This window comes from Sinohyriopsis cumingii, chromosome 1 (genome assembly GCF_028554795.1).
Source record: "Sinohyriopsis cumingii isolate HCF-2022 chromosome 1, ASM2855479v2, whole genome shotgun sequence".
Lineage (NCBI taxonomy): Eukaryota > Metazoa > Mollusca > Bivalvia > Unionida > Unionidae > Sinohyriopsis > Sinohyriopsis cumingii.
The window spans coordinates 95,519,757-95,535,990 of NC_142961.1; the positions used below are offsets into that span (position 1 = coordinate 95,519,757).

The 16,234-nt window shown below is 34.6% G+C and overlaps 1 protein-coding gene across 2 annotated transcripts in view; it reads right to left on the reverse strand.

The window, feature by feature from the left end:
- LOC149807376 (very long chain fatty acid elongase 4-like) overlaps nt 1–16,234 on the reverse strand; it is a 144,397-nt gene that overhangs the window by 117,545 nt on the left and 10,618 nt on the right. For both annotated transcript variants that reach the window (XM_089965951.1, XM_089965943.1), the window contains exon 2: nt 10,188–10,291. In XM_089965951.1, the coding sequence (XP_089822077.1) occupies nt 10,188–10,245 (58 nt within the window). In that variant the 5' untranslated portion in view covers nt 10,246–10,291. The remainder of the gene's footprint in view (nt 1–10,187; nt 10,292–16,234) is intronic.

Below are 16,234 nucleotides of genomic sequence, written 5' to 3' on the forward strand. Positions count from 1 at the left end.
AAGTTAAATGTATCTTCAATAATTCATACCCAATCATAATATCTTAGAGGAACTATTGCCTCACAAATCCTGCCCTCCCAGGCTAAAACATTTTAGCTATAGGACTCATGGTACTAATTCAGTTCCCATAGTAAACCTATGCAAACACCATATTAAAATTCAATAACTTAAAAGTTTTGAGTGCTCATGATCAAACCTATATTTATCAGTATAGATGAAACCTGGATGTTAGCTTCTGTGTAGAGGAAAGGATATGAGCCGTGGCATTTTCTGGACCTGCATGTGTTTGAAACATTTGCTTTCAATTCTGCACCAATGAGTCAGGTGCTAATTTTAGTAATAAGTGTTCCAAACTCAAGACTGTTAAAGGACTGAAATTCCATCAAACTGGTCAGCCAAACCCATACATACTCTATTTTATGTTCACCCATTTCCAGGCTGCTTCCCATTTTTCCATATCATTAGTACCATGTGACCTATATTCACCCTTAATTTTCTTGACAGCCCTGGGAAAAGTTCAATACATAAGTAAGTAATGTGCATAGTTCTGCTTGTCTAAGATTACACTTGTGAATATTATATTATATTGCAATTTCATCTTCACCGAAAGACCAATGGTGCATTTCAGGCAACATTTAAATATTTGAGCTTTATTTAAGAAAATCTGAAAAAATATTAAAATAAAGCTGTCTAATAAGGATCATCTTTTTTAATATCACCATTTATCACTCTTCAATTTAATGCTGACATATATTATCCGCCTTGTCATATTATGTAATTAATGAGTTTTTGGCCAAGCTCGACCATCTAAATGTACATGTATTATTACAGAAAAAGAGATTTAAATGACAAAAATTAACTAAAATTCCCCCAGACGACATATAATTTAAAACTAAAGTAAAGTAGACATAAGTCCATTAAAATGCAAAATACAAACTTTCAAAACATTCACTGAATGAAATTAGTGGGACGAAAAGTCAGGAGAGGTCATCACCATTAAGCATGGTAGAAGAGACCTAAGTGATCATATCTGAAGCATTATGTTTCAAAACACAACTAGGAAATATCATATTGCTTATTGTAATTACTCTATAAATGGTAAATTGTATAAATTTTATATATGCATTGCTTAGATATAAACCAAAGTGCTAAACGCTCCACCTAACATAGTCAAATCTACACACTGTTCCCCCTCCCCCCTTCTTTGCAACAGTTGATATATCTGAATATGTGTTTTACATCCCGCTGAAAGACACTCCTTGGTTTACAAAAGGTATTAATTTTGCTTGTTATCCACAAATAGAACCATATGATTGCTTTTATAGTAAAGTTAACTGCACCTGCATATGCGGAGTCACTGTATTGCTGTGGCTGTCTATAGGACTCAAGATACTAATTCAGTTCCCATAGTAAACCTATGCAAACACCATATTAAAATTCAATAACTTAAAAGTTTTGAGTGCTCATGATCAAACCTATATTTATCAGTATAGATGAAACCTGGATGTCAGCTTCTGTGTTGAGGAAAGGATATGAGCCGCGGCAATTTCTGGACCTGCATGTGTTTGAAACATGTGCTTTCAATTCTGCACCAAAGAGTCAGGAGCTAATTTTAGTAACGAGTGTTCCAAACTCAAGACTGTTAAAGGACTGAAATTCCATCAATAAAACAATGTTTCTATTTTGTTTTCAAAAAACAACTAGGATAAATTCTCAAAAGATTCTTTTTCCTAAAACATAACTTACATTATTAACCAATCCTGGTCAGCCAAACCCATATATACTCTATTTTATGTTCACCCATTTCCAGGCTGGTTCCCATTTTTCCATATCATTAGTACCATGTGTCATAACAAGCTAAAAGTTAATTCCCCACTCAGGTGGCAGTTAGAGTGATCTCCATTTAGCCAGCCTTAGATATGTTGAACTTGGACATGGATTTATCGTTAAATGCACCATTTTAGGAGATCCCAAACAAGAATACAAAAGACTGCTGCTGGAGAAATGTGACCACAGTGGCATTATTGGATGCTCTGCAGGCTCTCCAGCCACTAATGAAAAGCTTTTAGAATAGTTTTTGTCTCAAGAATGTTGATATATAAATGACAATCCTGAGGGGGCCATACTCCTATGGCATCCCATAATAATGGAAAGAGGCTTGCTTCTCCTATAGTCCTATGTGTTTGTATCTGTACAAAATTAAATGCATGTGACAAAACAAGGATCTCAAACCATTAGATTTATACATTTTGAGCAGTATATTGGCATTTATTTATTTTTATATAACCATAAATTTTATATTCTTCAAGGGGATTAAAAACCATACAATTGCATTTGTTTGTTGTAATATGTATTCTCTTTATAGTACAATAAAACAGCAAGTTCTGAACATAAATTGGATTTAGATTCTAATGTTACACTAATAATTAATTAATTTGAGTCATATTCTCAATTAATGATGTAGGAAGAGTTGTTTCTCTTCTCTGCATTTGAGTGTTGTAATGACAGGACAACTATCACATATACTCTTGTAAAAGACTGTTGGCATGTAAGCCAACCCTCCCCCCAAACTGAACAAATAAAACTTTTAAACATTCATGATCCAATAATAAAGAAGACCCAAAAGTTCAGCCATTCAAGAAATCTTTTTATTGTTACTTCATCTGAATTGATACTCATCTTCACATAGGGTTTCAGTACAAGAGGTCTTAGGGGTTCAGGTTAAGCATGGGATCTTGTCTTCAGTGATCGGCAAGAAAAATATTTACCAGTAGTCAACAAGAAAACTTCAAAATTTCAAGTTTAGACCATATCCTTTGGATAAACCAATCTCCCTTCTTCCAGGCTTTTATTTCTTTTTCAAAATTATTTGTCTTATACATAAGTATATATCTTATGTTCAGACTGCAAAGAAGTTCCAATTTCAGGTTCCTGCTGCTGGGTTTGGAAGGTTGCTGACTGCTCTCTGATAGTCCTCCAAGTTATGTTCACTCCACAGAGGAATTAAGATGTTATCCTGAGTCTCATCCTCAAGGACGTCTTTCTCTTCATTGCTCAAATCCAAAAATCTGTTGGCAGGTTTAACCACTATCAATTTAAAATAAAATAGAGATTGATTTAGACTTGAAATAAACAATGGGGAAAAAATGTATTTATGCTTTAATAAATAACTTATCCCAATTTTAAAATTAATTATGCTGTAATATACTGCTAACTGATATATTTTATCTAGCGATTGAACTTAATTTATCTATGTGAAATACAAAAGATGCATACCTCTGAAAGAACAATGTAAACTCGGGACCTTTCCTACCTGCCTGCACACACTTAAAACTGATATCCATGCCACGTTGAACTTGTAATATTTCTTAGTTATTTTCTTAGCACTGGGAGAAAGCACATGTTTCTGCATTTTGACATAAACTGAACAAAAAAAGCAAGAGCTGCCTTTATATGTTCCTCTTAAAACATTGTGAACAATAAAATAACAATTAAACAGGAAAAATTCAAAATACTCACTCTAGTGTGTCTGCTGAAATAATTTATTATGAATGGTCTCTTCGTCTTATCTCTCTTCTGGCAACAGTCGGCCAATTTTCATCAAGGCTCAGAAGAAACCATAACCAGCCTTTATTCCTTTATTACTTGTAAAACCTCAAAAGATGTCCCACATTTAGCCTTAAAATTGCCATATTCTAACAATAAGGTAATCAATTAACAACTTGTTATGTACACATGTCAGCTGTTTTTGAACAATTGATTTGCCATGCATCATGACACAGGTTGCTGTACTGGTGGAACATTTCCAGTCCGCAGTAGACTAGTTCTGGCAATTTTCTCTAATATGTTGATAGAACACATGAAAATAACATGCTAGGGTTTTGTAATAATTTTTTAAAAAAAATTCTTCACATTTTCAAAAGCTGCAAATTTCAACTATAAAATGGTATTATGGTAGATAACCTTTAAAATGGCATTTCTGACCTACCACTGGTAGAATCACACATATGAAATTGTGATTGCCTTAGGCTGTACTTGTTAGTCCAGTGAGGTTTCCCCACCTTCAAGACAGAACATCATCTTGTGGAGATTGTGAAAGTTGGTCTCATTGTCAAAGGTTTTGCTGCCACATTGGGCAAACCCAGCAAGCAAAGAAACTCTCCGGAAGGTGGAGTTGTTCCATATAAGGAAGGAAGCTATCATTGTATTAATTAATTTCTCTTTAATGAGGGAAAAATACTGTTTACTTCAGTGTTGCGCTCCAGACCAAGACAACCAAAATCTTGCAATGGCACTAGATCATAGATGTCCTTGTTGACGAGGAGACTGTGGACTTGGCAGCTGCTACAGAAGAAGGACATTCCAGTTGGAGTAGGCAGAAAGCTTCTTCAGTCCAGTCTGGTAAGGCTCGGTGTTTTTGCATCATAGTGTTCTGTAAATTTAATTTGTATTGTGTGTTTGAACCTTGTTTGTAACTGAGAGTAGGAGTTTGTGTGCACCTGACAAATGTCTTTCTCTTTAAATATGCTTTTCTTGGGCTCAGGATATTGTTTTTTTTCCCCTTGAAATTATATGGTGTACCTGCTTTTGTCAAGTTGTTTGCTACAATTAAAGTAAACACGCCTGACCTTGTTTACAAGTTTGATGGAAATTTCCACTGGAATGATCTGAGTCTAGGTCATTTTGTTATGTCAGGTGATAGTGTACATATAAAGAAGACCAAATAAACAATTATTCATTCCTATTTTAAAATCAGCATTCCTCGAATCACTTGTGTTCAGTTACAACTGGAGAGGAATTATTTGTTTAAATTATTCATTGGATTTACAAAGTGCATACTGCTACTTTGGACTAAAATAACATTATGAAATGATTGTGAATCATTCAAAGAGATTCTGGATTATATCATTGTGATACATCAAGATTACTAGGACAGTGGTATATTCAAGACTACAGGTACATAATCACATTCAAGTTTGGATTTCGTTCAAAACGCCACTAGAATTTATTCAGAACACTCAACACTTTTGGATTTATGATAGTGTCATGGAATTGTGTATATTGTTTATGAATACTTGGAATAGAATGTACTCAGGTTTCGTTTCTGTGTACAAGCATTACCTGGGGGTGGTTTATCTATGTCATATATTATTTCAATGTAGAGAGTTTGGTTCACTCCATGCTGCACAAGTGAAGTGCTTATGATGAGAAATCCAATTTTACTGTGAGCACACAGGCTGTGCATTACAATATAGCCAGTGTTCATATAGGCTCATGGTACATTCAAACTACACAGTACGTAAAGTCTTGTCAGTAACCGGTCCACTTTACAGCACAATATCTCCAGCTGTTGAGTTATATGAATTGTATTTTCCTGTCTGTATTATAGGATAGAATTGTTTTGTTTCATTGTTCTAATATTTATTGTGCATTTTTGATAGTTCCAAAACTGTGTACAGTAATGCAATGTTAGTTTTTATTATAGTCTTTTTCAAGTTCACCATTATATATCTGAACAGATGGATTGTATTCACATTAATGTTGCATGAATTAAGGGAACAGAGAATGTTACTTAAAGTTCTGTAAGATTTTCATCAGAAACAGGTTCACATATGAACTTGATTATTACGATAACCTTATACAGCAGTCCCGATGATATGATTTTTATAAAATGATCAATTCCACTTATGTACATGCATCATGTACGTCAACGTATGTTATACATGACCGTGTCACTGATATTACATGGATTTAGATATATTTTCAGCTGAAAGGGGTGAAGTGTGAAAAGGGGTGAAGGGCTGAAGGAGTGATGGAGTGATAAAGCAATAGTGACAGAGCTATGTTGTATCTTTGTCTGCACCGTACTGAAGGTGTTCTTTTAGATGCTAATTTGGGTTGGTATATACCTGGTGTGCTGCTGTTGGTGGTGATGCTGGCCCTGAGGAAGACAGTGGTTATCTCAAGTTGAGGGTCAAAAGCTTCAGGACCAATGGCTCTACAGGGATCAAGATGTTCTATGGATCATAATGCAGACCGTGATGGGTGGACCATTCATGGTGGTTCCTTGATAATCCAGCAGAGCAGTGGGGCTGAAATTACCTTGTGGTTACGAATTTGATGCCACAAGATATATGTCCCAATTTATATTAAATCAGCTATTACTATTTGAGTGAAAAATTGACATTCTTTATATGAACCAGTTATCGCTATTGGATTGAAACATTGTCACTATTTATATAAAACCAGCTATCACTATTAGAATGAAACCGTATCATTGTTTGAGTGTTTAATTATTGCTTCCTTTTGTGCTTATTTTTTGCTTTTCAATTTGTTTAATATTGTTGACTGTTTGTTTTATATTACACCTTATAATTCATTCCAGTTCAGAACCATATCATTTTTCATTATATTATTTCAGTTATCGTTCAGTTATTTACCTCAGTGTGTATCATTGTGTTAAAAATCCAGTCTTGGAATTTATGTGCACGAGTTTGGGGTATGATTTTTTTATATCTTTAATCATCAATAAATAAACATATTTTTGTTTATCATTCTTTGTGTCTTCATTGTAATCTAATCCTAACCCAGTTCATCTTGTTACAGATGGTACTTTAAGGATTATTTGGGATTTAATTCATAATACTGTAAGTTCCTTTTAAATTTTCACTTTGTATTCAAGGGAAATAAATTATTTGTTTAATTAGATTAACTTGTTTGTTTTCCTTTTTCTTTTACTTAATTTAAGACCACAGTCATAACAGTAGTAAGATCTAATAATGAAGAGGCAACTTTTCATCATCTTTGGATAAAGGTAGCAAAGCAAACATCTTTTGTGCTACCTGCAAAATAACTGGAGAAGTTATGTCAAGGATGGTAGCTCACTACACTTGCAACATGTCATGAGTTTCATCCCATTACTTTCAAGATGTTGCTAAGTACAAGCTCCCTTTGAGAAGGCTTGAGGACAAGTGAAGCAACATCTCATGGATACTGAGACATAGCTGGACACTGTACACAAGAAGTACCTAGCGGCAATGTGCAAGTTAGATCATTCCATGAGAGTGCCTTTATAAACTGGATGCCTTCCACAGGAAATAGCTTGCAGCAAATAATACAGGTTTGACTGATCCATGATAGTGCCTGTATAAAATGGGTGACATATGCAGGAAGTGGCTATACATGTTAGACTGCTGCATAACTCATTTTTTGACAATGGCTTCTTGGGTTCTGAGGCACTAGACAAACACAGGTAGTACCTAGAGGATCTCAGTGAGTTGTGAACTGGAAAGGTTCATTCTTCTGGCTGGCTGATAACGTGTGATATGGTTGTGGCCCATTACAATCTGAGTCACATGGCTGAGTCCAGTCATGATGGAATAGGAATAACTTGGCTGACATTATGCTGTCCAGTTCTTGAGGTTGGGATGAGGTATGGCATATTGATCCACGTAGTCAGTCCCTTATTCAAATATGTGAAATAGAAACTAAGGCTGTTGCTGCTCTCTATCTCACTCCCCCACAAGTAATATGGTTCAAACCTTTGCATGCAAAATGATGACATTCTCATGCACAAGGTGTACTTCTCTTTTACTACTCCTCACATTATCCTTATAATCAACAAGTCTGACATGTCTTCACAGAAAGATAACCATAGTATGCTACACACAGTTGTCAGTCACCAATAATCTAAATCTGTAAGACAAAAATAATGCAGACAATACACATGTGCAACATTGCACATGCCCTGCTTTATGAACTTCAGAATGTCTGTGCAAAGCTACACACAGTGACAATTACCTATCAGAGGGCACATGTGGCCTGTACAGGTAGAGTATTCGAGCGTCATTATTAATACTTACAAAGTGAATGCTAAAATATGAATTCTAATAAAAGGTTACTTGTACAAAGGTCAATTAACTGCCTATACAGATAAAATCACTAAAGTATCACTTATAGTAATTATGATGTAGATGTTATAACTAAACAATGCATAGAAAACTGCCCTGTATGTATCTGTCTGTACACTAATATAAATGAGTTTTCCACAGTACACCACATATGCACATGAAAATGCAGTGAAGCATCCATGTTGATACGAAGTCAGGATGCTACAATATCCATTGTAAGAAAGTTACCTGTAGGAAAGAACAATTGGCAGTCCTTACCAACAAAAATCAGCAAAGCATCACGTATATAACTACTGTATAAAGTAAATGCTAAGATGAGATAACATAGAAAACTTACCTGTATGTATCTGAATGTACTGGGAATTGTACAGCAATATTATATGAGCTATCTGTATCACAAAGCAGACCTGCACTTATTAAAACTGCATACAGCAATGTGAGGCCATTGCAACCCATACAGGTACATGGATGTACCAAGGGTGCCTATGCATGAAGACAGCAAAGTGATAACACTGAAAAATCAGAAAATTTGTCATCAAAGAAAGAAAGAAAAGAAAAGTTATAAATTTATAGATGGAGTATACTTCCCTATGAAGATAAATCTCCTCCAACCTGCTTTAAGATAATTATCCAAAAAAACAACACTTCCAAAATTCTTATGGATTCTGCAAGGTGGAAATAGTAACTGCAGAATTCACTGGATTTGACCCACTCCTGGTATCAAGGGCAGATCATTCTAAACTGCCACCTAGGTGGGCAGATAAGTCTTAGATTTTTAGCTGAAAAAGGTTTTAACCTGGCGGGTCAAGATTTGTGAGGCAATAGTAGTTCTAATGTGTTTGAAGAAGAAATACTTTGCATGAACTTGACTAGCTCATGTGAGGGTACTGACAAAATTCTAACTCAAGATTCAACTACACTTCAGATCTTATAATTACACAAATACATAGAAAATTTGTTCAACTTACAGTCTAAAAAGTTATTACCATCTATAAAGCCTGTATATTAGAGTTACATGTCTATAATGTATGTATATTAGAGTTACATGTCTATAATGTATGTACATTAGAGTTACATGTCTATAATGTATGTATATTAGAGTTACATGTCTATAATGTATGTACATTAGAGTTACATGTCTATAATGTATGTATATTAGAGTTACATGTCTATAATGTATGTATATTAGAGTTACATGTCTATAATGTATGTATATTAGAGTTACATGTCTATAATGTATGTACATTAGAGTTACATGTCTATAATGTATGTATATTAGAGTTACATGTCTATAATGTATGTACATTAGAGTTACATGTCTATAATGTATGTATATTAGAGTTACATGTCTACAATGTATGTATATTAGAGTTACATGTCTATAATGTATGTATATTAAAGTTACATGTCTACAATGTATGTATATTAGTTACATGTCTATAACGTATGTATATTAGAGTTACATGTCTACAATGTATGTATATTAGAGTTACATGTCTATAATGTATGTATATTAGAGTTACATGTCTATAATGTATGTATATTAGAGTTACATGTCTATAATGTATGTATATTAGAGTTACATGTCTATAATGTATGTACATTAGAGTTACATGTCTATAATGTATGTATATTAGAGTTACATGTCTATAATGTATGTACATTAGAGTTACATGTCTATAATGTATGTATATTAGAGTTACATGTCTACAATGTATGTATATTAGAGTTACATGTCTATAATGTATGTATATTAAAGTTACATGTCTACAATGTATGTATATTAGTTACATGTCTATAACGTATGTATATTAGAGTTACATGTCTACAATGTATGTATATTAGAGTTACATGTCTATAATGTATGTATATTAGAGTTACATGTCTATAATGTATGTATATTAGAGTTACATGTCTATAATGCATATATATCAGGATCTATGGTTGCTTATCAAAACTACTTTTACAAGCACCTAGGTAATCCATAATGGTTTCAGTGAAAACTTGTCCTAATGACCCTCTCTCAAACTAAAATCCTGACTTCCTCTGAAAACTAGTTGCCAAGTTTGGTCCCAATAAGGCCATTCTAAAACTATTCACACCTACAAATACTGGCCACCTCTATTAAATGGCAAAGAAAAGGTGTTCCCAATAGTGTCTGGTTTAGATATTAGGCACACTGCATAAGCAATTATTACTATCTATTACCGATGTTAAGAACTAAAGCACGCAGTCATATACATATATATAGTTATTCAGTACAAGACATTTTCTCACCTCTTTTATCCATCATCCAGTTGTAAAAGTTTTTAGTCCTCTGAAACACTGCTGCCATGTTGAATTCAAAATCAAGTTCTTTTCCAGCTAGCTGAATTTAACACCTGAAATACACAGAACTAATCAATACACAACTACTTAATGCATACCTTACACTGATTATCACAGAACACTGTGTATTATCACAGAAAAATGTGTACACCAACTTCAATAAAAGCTGAGTCTAGTGGGAATGGTTTAAAACAACAGACCATACAAACAAGTTAAAACATTTCTTCTTATAAAATAGTAACAACAGATATAAATACTAACCTTCAACCAATAAGTTCTCCTAATTGCTTGGACTCACAACGAAAATTATTTTTGGATGGAAAACAACATTTAGTCAGTGGTATGATGTAATTATCTCATATTGAAATATGCCAAATCAGTGCAGTAATGATTCAATGCAATGTTATTATCTCATACTGAAATATGTCCAATCAGTACAGACCGTACTGGTGGCCTAGTGGTTAGAACATGTGCCTCAGAAATGGGAGGTTGTGGGTTCAAACCCCGACCGAGTCATACCAAAGACATACAAAAATGGTACTAACAGCTGCCTCACTAGGCACTCAGCATTAAGAGGTTAGTGTTAGAACTAGTCGGCCTGGTGTCAGGATAATGTGACTGGGTGGGACATCATGCTAGATGTCTGCAGCTTGATGACCCAGTGCTAGACATCACTATAAACTGCCACACTGCAGACATCGTAGCGATATGACTGATTTTTTTTTAAAGCTATGATAAAAATCCTAATCACACACACACACAATCAGTGCAGTAATGACTCAATGTAATGACCTGCTGTTTCTCCTCATGATTCTGCATGAAAAACTAATTATTGTTATCAGGTGGAGAAAATTCAAGCAAGCTTATATTAGTCCATAATAGTGACTTTCAGCGACACATTGTATTAGTCCAAAATAGTGACCTTCAATCACTGTCGACATAAACTATGCATGAAAGAACTCAATACATGTGAAACTGAGACAGAAGCCATAAGACATATCTGTGCTTTTCAATTGCCTATGACAATACAGGTGACACTCGATACATGCCATGTGTTCCTGACATTATATCCTAATTGCAAACTGGTATAAATCAAAAGTAATTGTACTCTCTCAGTGGGTGTTGAGATGTGACTGTGCAGGCTCATATGTGAGCTGTGTGAAAGTCATGTGATCTGCATTTGAGTCAAAGCACATGGTACCAGCAATGGCATAAATATTAGCACAGTTGTGCAAACTGAATGCTGTTTATTCATTATAAATGGCATTAAAATGAAATGTGCAAATCGAATTGCATACAGTGAGTGTCGCCTGTATAGCAGTTTACCCTGGCCCCACCCTTCTCACTCTATCCTTGGACCTTCATTGTCAAGTACTCATCCTTGTTAAATATTAACCCTCTCTCAAACACTGTTTGGTTACAAGCTTACGCACACATGCTCCACCTCCCACCCCACTTCACTTGGGCTGTATCCATTAGCCAGAGCATTCATCTTGAACATCATTTTCTTATCCTTGTGAAACATCAACTCATATAAGTGAACAAGGAGTTCACCTTACAAGGAAACCTTTTGCTGAAGGATTGTCTGTGATTTTTTACTGCACTTTATTTGGCTATCATACCAAGGAAAATATAGCTAAGTGCCTTTTGCACTGGCAGACCAAAGCATCCAACCCGGGCTGTCCTGGGCAGGTATCAAGCCTGTGATCCTTGAATTACTAGTTGATCACTATACCAAATATTCTACCATGGCTTCTAGTTGGATGGATGAATGGAAATAGGGATAAATAAATAAAAAACATGACATTTATAATGTAACAGCCAAGTTACTTATCAAGGGAAATTGGATCATTCTTTTAGCCTTGTTCATACCTGTGTTAAGTAAATAGTGTAAAGTCAGCATGTTGTATTCATGTGAGTGTATCTCATGTGACCTCAACCAATGAATAGTCAATACATAAAGCACCAGTATAAACTATTTCAACCTGTCTGCAAAACCTGAGTAAACACAAACTATTTAAACCAGTCTGCACAATATGAGTAAATGCAAACTATTTAAACCAGTCTGCACAATATGAGTAAATGCAAACTATTTAAACCAGTCTGCACAATATGAGTAAACAAAAGATTTAGGTATAGGTATTTTCTATCCAGTGTCAACTCTACTGAGAATATAATTTGATTAAGAATAAATGAGTAGAGAACCTAAATAATCAATACACTTGTATAATTAAATGCTCAAAGTATACTTAAAGGTACCAGTTGGGGCTAATATTGATAAAAACACAAGAGGCAGTGGAAATTTCATCTAATATTGATTCCTTATTTCCTATAGAACTTTTGATGGTAAGGCATAAGTGAATTGACAAAATTAAATTATTTAGAAACAAATGAGAAAGTTGAATTATTTAAAGATAATGACTGATGCATGCCTAATGAAGAGGTTTTTAAGGATATCTGCAATTGTAAGATCAATGCTAACTGTTCACCTCATTATGACTTGATCATTATGACATGATCAATATGGTTTTTTGAACGCTATGACATGATCAACAGGGCATAATGATTATAAATTGATTAGTATGACATTATTAATATGGTATGATAATTATGACATGATCAATGACATAATCATTATAAACTGATCAGTATGGCATGATCAATATGGTATGATCATTATATGACCATATACATGATCATCATGATGTACTTCCTTCCTATACGTATCATAGTGGTATGAACTCTGATAGAGATTCAATGTAAACTGACGTGGTTGTGACAATTTTTTAAATTAAATAAGGAAAAACAAAAATGCTAATTCAATATTAATGAAGGCAATAAGAAATCTGATGAAAAAACATGATAAAGTCAATGCAAAGTATATGAGACTGGAAAATGATTATCAATTTACTACCTGTTTAAGTCAGCCATTTAGGTTTCTTGTAGAAAATTTATATGCCCTCAATAACCGTATCATACTAAGGAACTTCACCCACCAACATTTGCTTATCATATATACTCACTTATAAGAAGAGGCAAACTGCAAACAACAAATACCCTGACCCACCACAGCATAATGTGCCTGCATATCAGGATCTATGTTGTTTGTTCTACTGATTGCTCCAAACTGCTCAGACCAAGATCTGCTGGCACATAAAGGATAACAGGGCTCTGTGAGTGTGGGCAAAAGGGTTTGTTTGTGGACAGTGGACCCAACAGGACAACAGGACTCTGGGTATGGGCAGAAGGATAACAGGGTTCTGTAGGTATATGCAAAAGAAGTTGATTATGGAAAGCAATCCTATAACATAACAGGATAACAGGGTGCTGTGGGTATAGGTGAAAAGATTAGTTTGTGGACAGCCACCCCAACAGGACAAAAGGGTTCTGTGGATATTGGCAAACAAATTTTATGGTAACTAAAACTGTTTTATAAAAGTATGAAAAATCACCAGCTGCTATTCAGAAATGTGATCCTTAATAATGTAACAATAACAAACTTCTGGAGCTTTAAAAGTTGATCTTTTTGCCATGTATATGATCCATGAACTGGAACAACTGTGAATCTCCTTGCAATTACCTGTGATCAACTACTGTGTACATTTTTTGGTTTGGTTTTATCGGTTTAATGCCATTTTTCAGCACATGATAGGCTATATATGGTGATTGTTACATCTGGTGAAGAAAGAACCCAGAAAATTCCTGGGAAGAACCAGAGACCCATGGAAAGCTACTGGCAAGCTTTCTCACATACCTACCTTGGCCAAGTTGAGAAATGAAACTACATGGACAGAGGTGATCTGACACTGATCTGTAAAGGCAAGTGCCTTAGAACACTCAGCTTTCTGGTGTCATGTTAAACGGTCAGCAAAAACGGTTTTAAATGTAGTCAGCAATTTCTATTGCATAACATAAGTTATTATTACAATAAATTGATTGATACATATTGTGTATTTTGAAAAATAAATGATCTTAGAGATACATCATTTTCATATCATCGACCTATGATCTCACCAAAAGAAAATGACATTACCAGTTCATGTAATTAAAATGGATTGTATGAAACTGCAATCAAGTTAAAATCGAGATCTCTGACATAGGTGGTGCTCAATAGTGTCATAATTTTACATAGGGTTAAATTTGTAAAGAAAACAAAATTCCCAGGTTGTCCTCACTGGTTATACTGGCTATTTAAGAGTGACGTTGTATATATTTGGTATTGTTAAAAGAACTTTTAATTCCCTTTATTTTGGTGTATGATTGATGGGTGTGATTTCAGCTATAGACTATGCAGCTTGGGACCACTTCAGTGGCCTAAGTGGTTAGAACAGCCACTCTTGATGTGGGAGGTCATAGGTTCGAACCCCCGCCAAGTCATACCAAAGATATATAATAATGATATTAGCAGCTGCCTTGTTTGGCACTCTGCATTAAGAGGTTAGTGCTAAGGACTAGTCAGCCTGGTGTCAGGATAATGTGACTGAGTGGGACATTACGCTACATGTCTGTGACATGATGCGCCAACCCTAGACAGCACTATCAACTGCCACACTGCAGACATCATAGCAATATGACCAGAAAATTGTTAAAGCTATGTTAAAATTCCAAATCACACATCCAGTATACAGCTTGGTCCTACTTCAAATGTTCATCTATCAAAACACTGATAGCAATGATGGGTTATTTTCATTTCCAAGGGCTTCAGAGGTAAATTGTAAAAAGAGAGCTGATAACTTTTTTTTACATTGTATATATTTGGTAATAAATTCATTGAACTTTCAGAATCTGGTATTGTCTAGTCTGGCAAAATTAATTTTCCCTATTTTAAAAAAATGCTTAAGACAGTGAACTTTAGACTAATTCAGGTAGATTTTTCAAGCAGGTGGAAGCAGTCATTTTGGTTAGCTGTGTGCTTAAAGCAGGTACAATTTCTGTATTACAACATACAAGGAAATTTTAGCCACCAGTATATGAAAGTAACACAGAGGTATACTATGCCAAAATTCTCTCCACTGTGCATGTTCCAAAGAGAAAGAACATCCCCCTTGCACATCACCTATCACTCTCTCAGAAGTTTATAATATCTGTAGAGAACATCCATAAAAACCACAGAGGTATCAAAACCATTTACATGTAATTTAAGTTTTATTGTATGGCTGAAACATTTAAGTCACTATTGTAGTATCAAAACAGTCCTTTTGAATAATTCTCTTTTTTTCCCACACAGAACAGTTTTCATTAGTAGCAAATTTCCACACAAGCCCAGCCCCTCCCCATATGATAAAAAAGGAGCTATTTTACAAGTGCACACTGCATTTTCTCAACATCGCAACCAATGTTGTGCTGAAAGACAAGAACATGAAACTTGCAACAATTATTCATTAGATGTCACCAATAAATTTTACAGTTTGAAAAAAACTGGAACAGATCAACAGGTTCATGGAGGTCAAAATATTTGCTTATTCTTCTAACACTAGTATATGGAAGAACAAGAATCTGCTTTGTCATCATTTCCTTCTTAATTTTATTATCAATGGATGAAAAGAAACATTTTCACAATATATTTCTTTATTTGGGTTATAGAGTACACAGCTTGGCCTTATTTCAGACGTTCGCCTATCAAATAACTGCAAACTGCGCTTGGTTGTTTTCACTTCTTGGACTTGGAGGTAAATTATATAAAAAAAAGAACCAATAATTTTTTTTTTAAATTTTATATATTTTGTACTTCATTCATTGCACTTTCTTAAAAGGTACTGTCTAGTCCAGCAAAATTTCTTCTTATTTTAATAACTGCTTAAGATAGTGTACTTTGCATTAAATCTGGCTGATTTTCAAGCACATGGGAGCAGTCATTTTAGTTAGCTGTGTGCTTTGAGATGGTACATGTTCCATATTACAAAGAAATTTCAGCCACAGTACACAAATTTAACACAGAAGTATGCCAACTTTCTCTCCAGTGTGCATATTGCAAATACAAACAACCTCACCTTTCA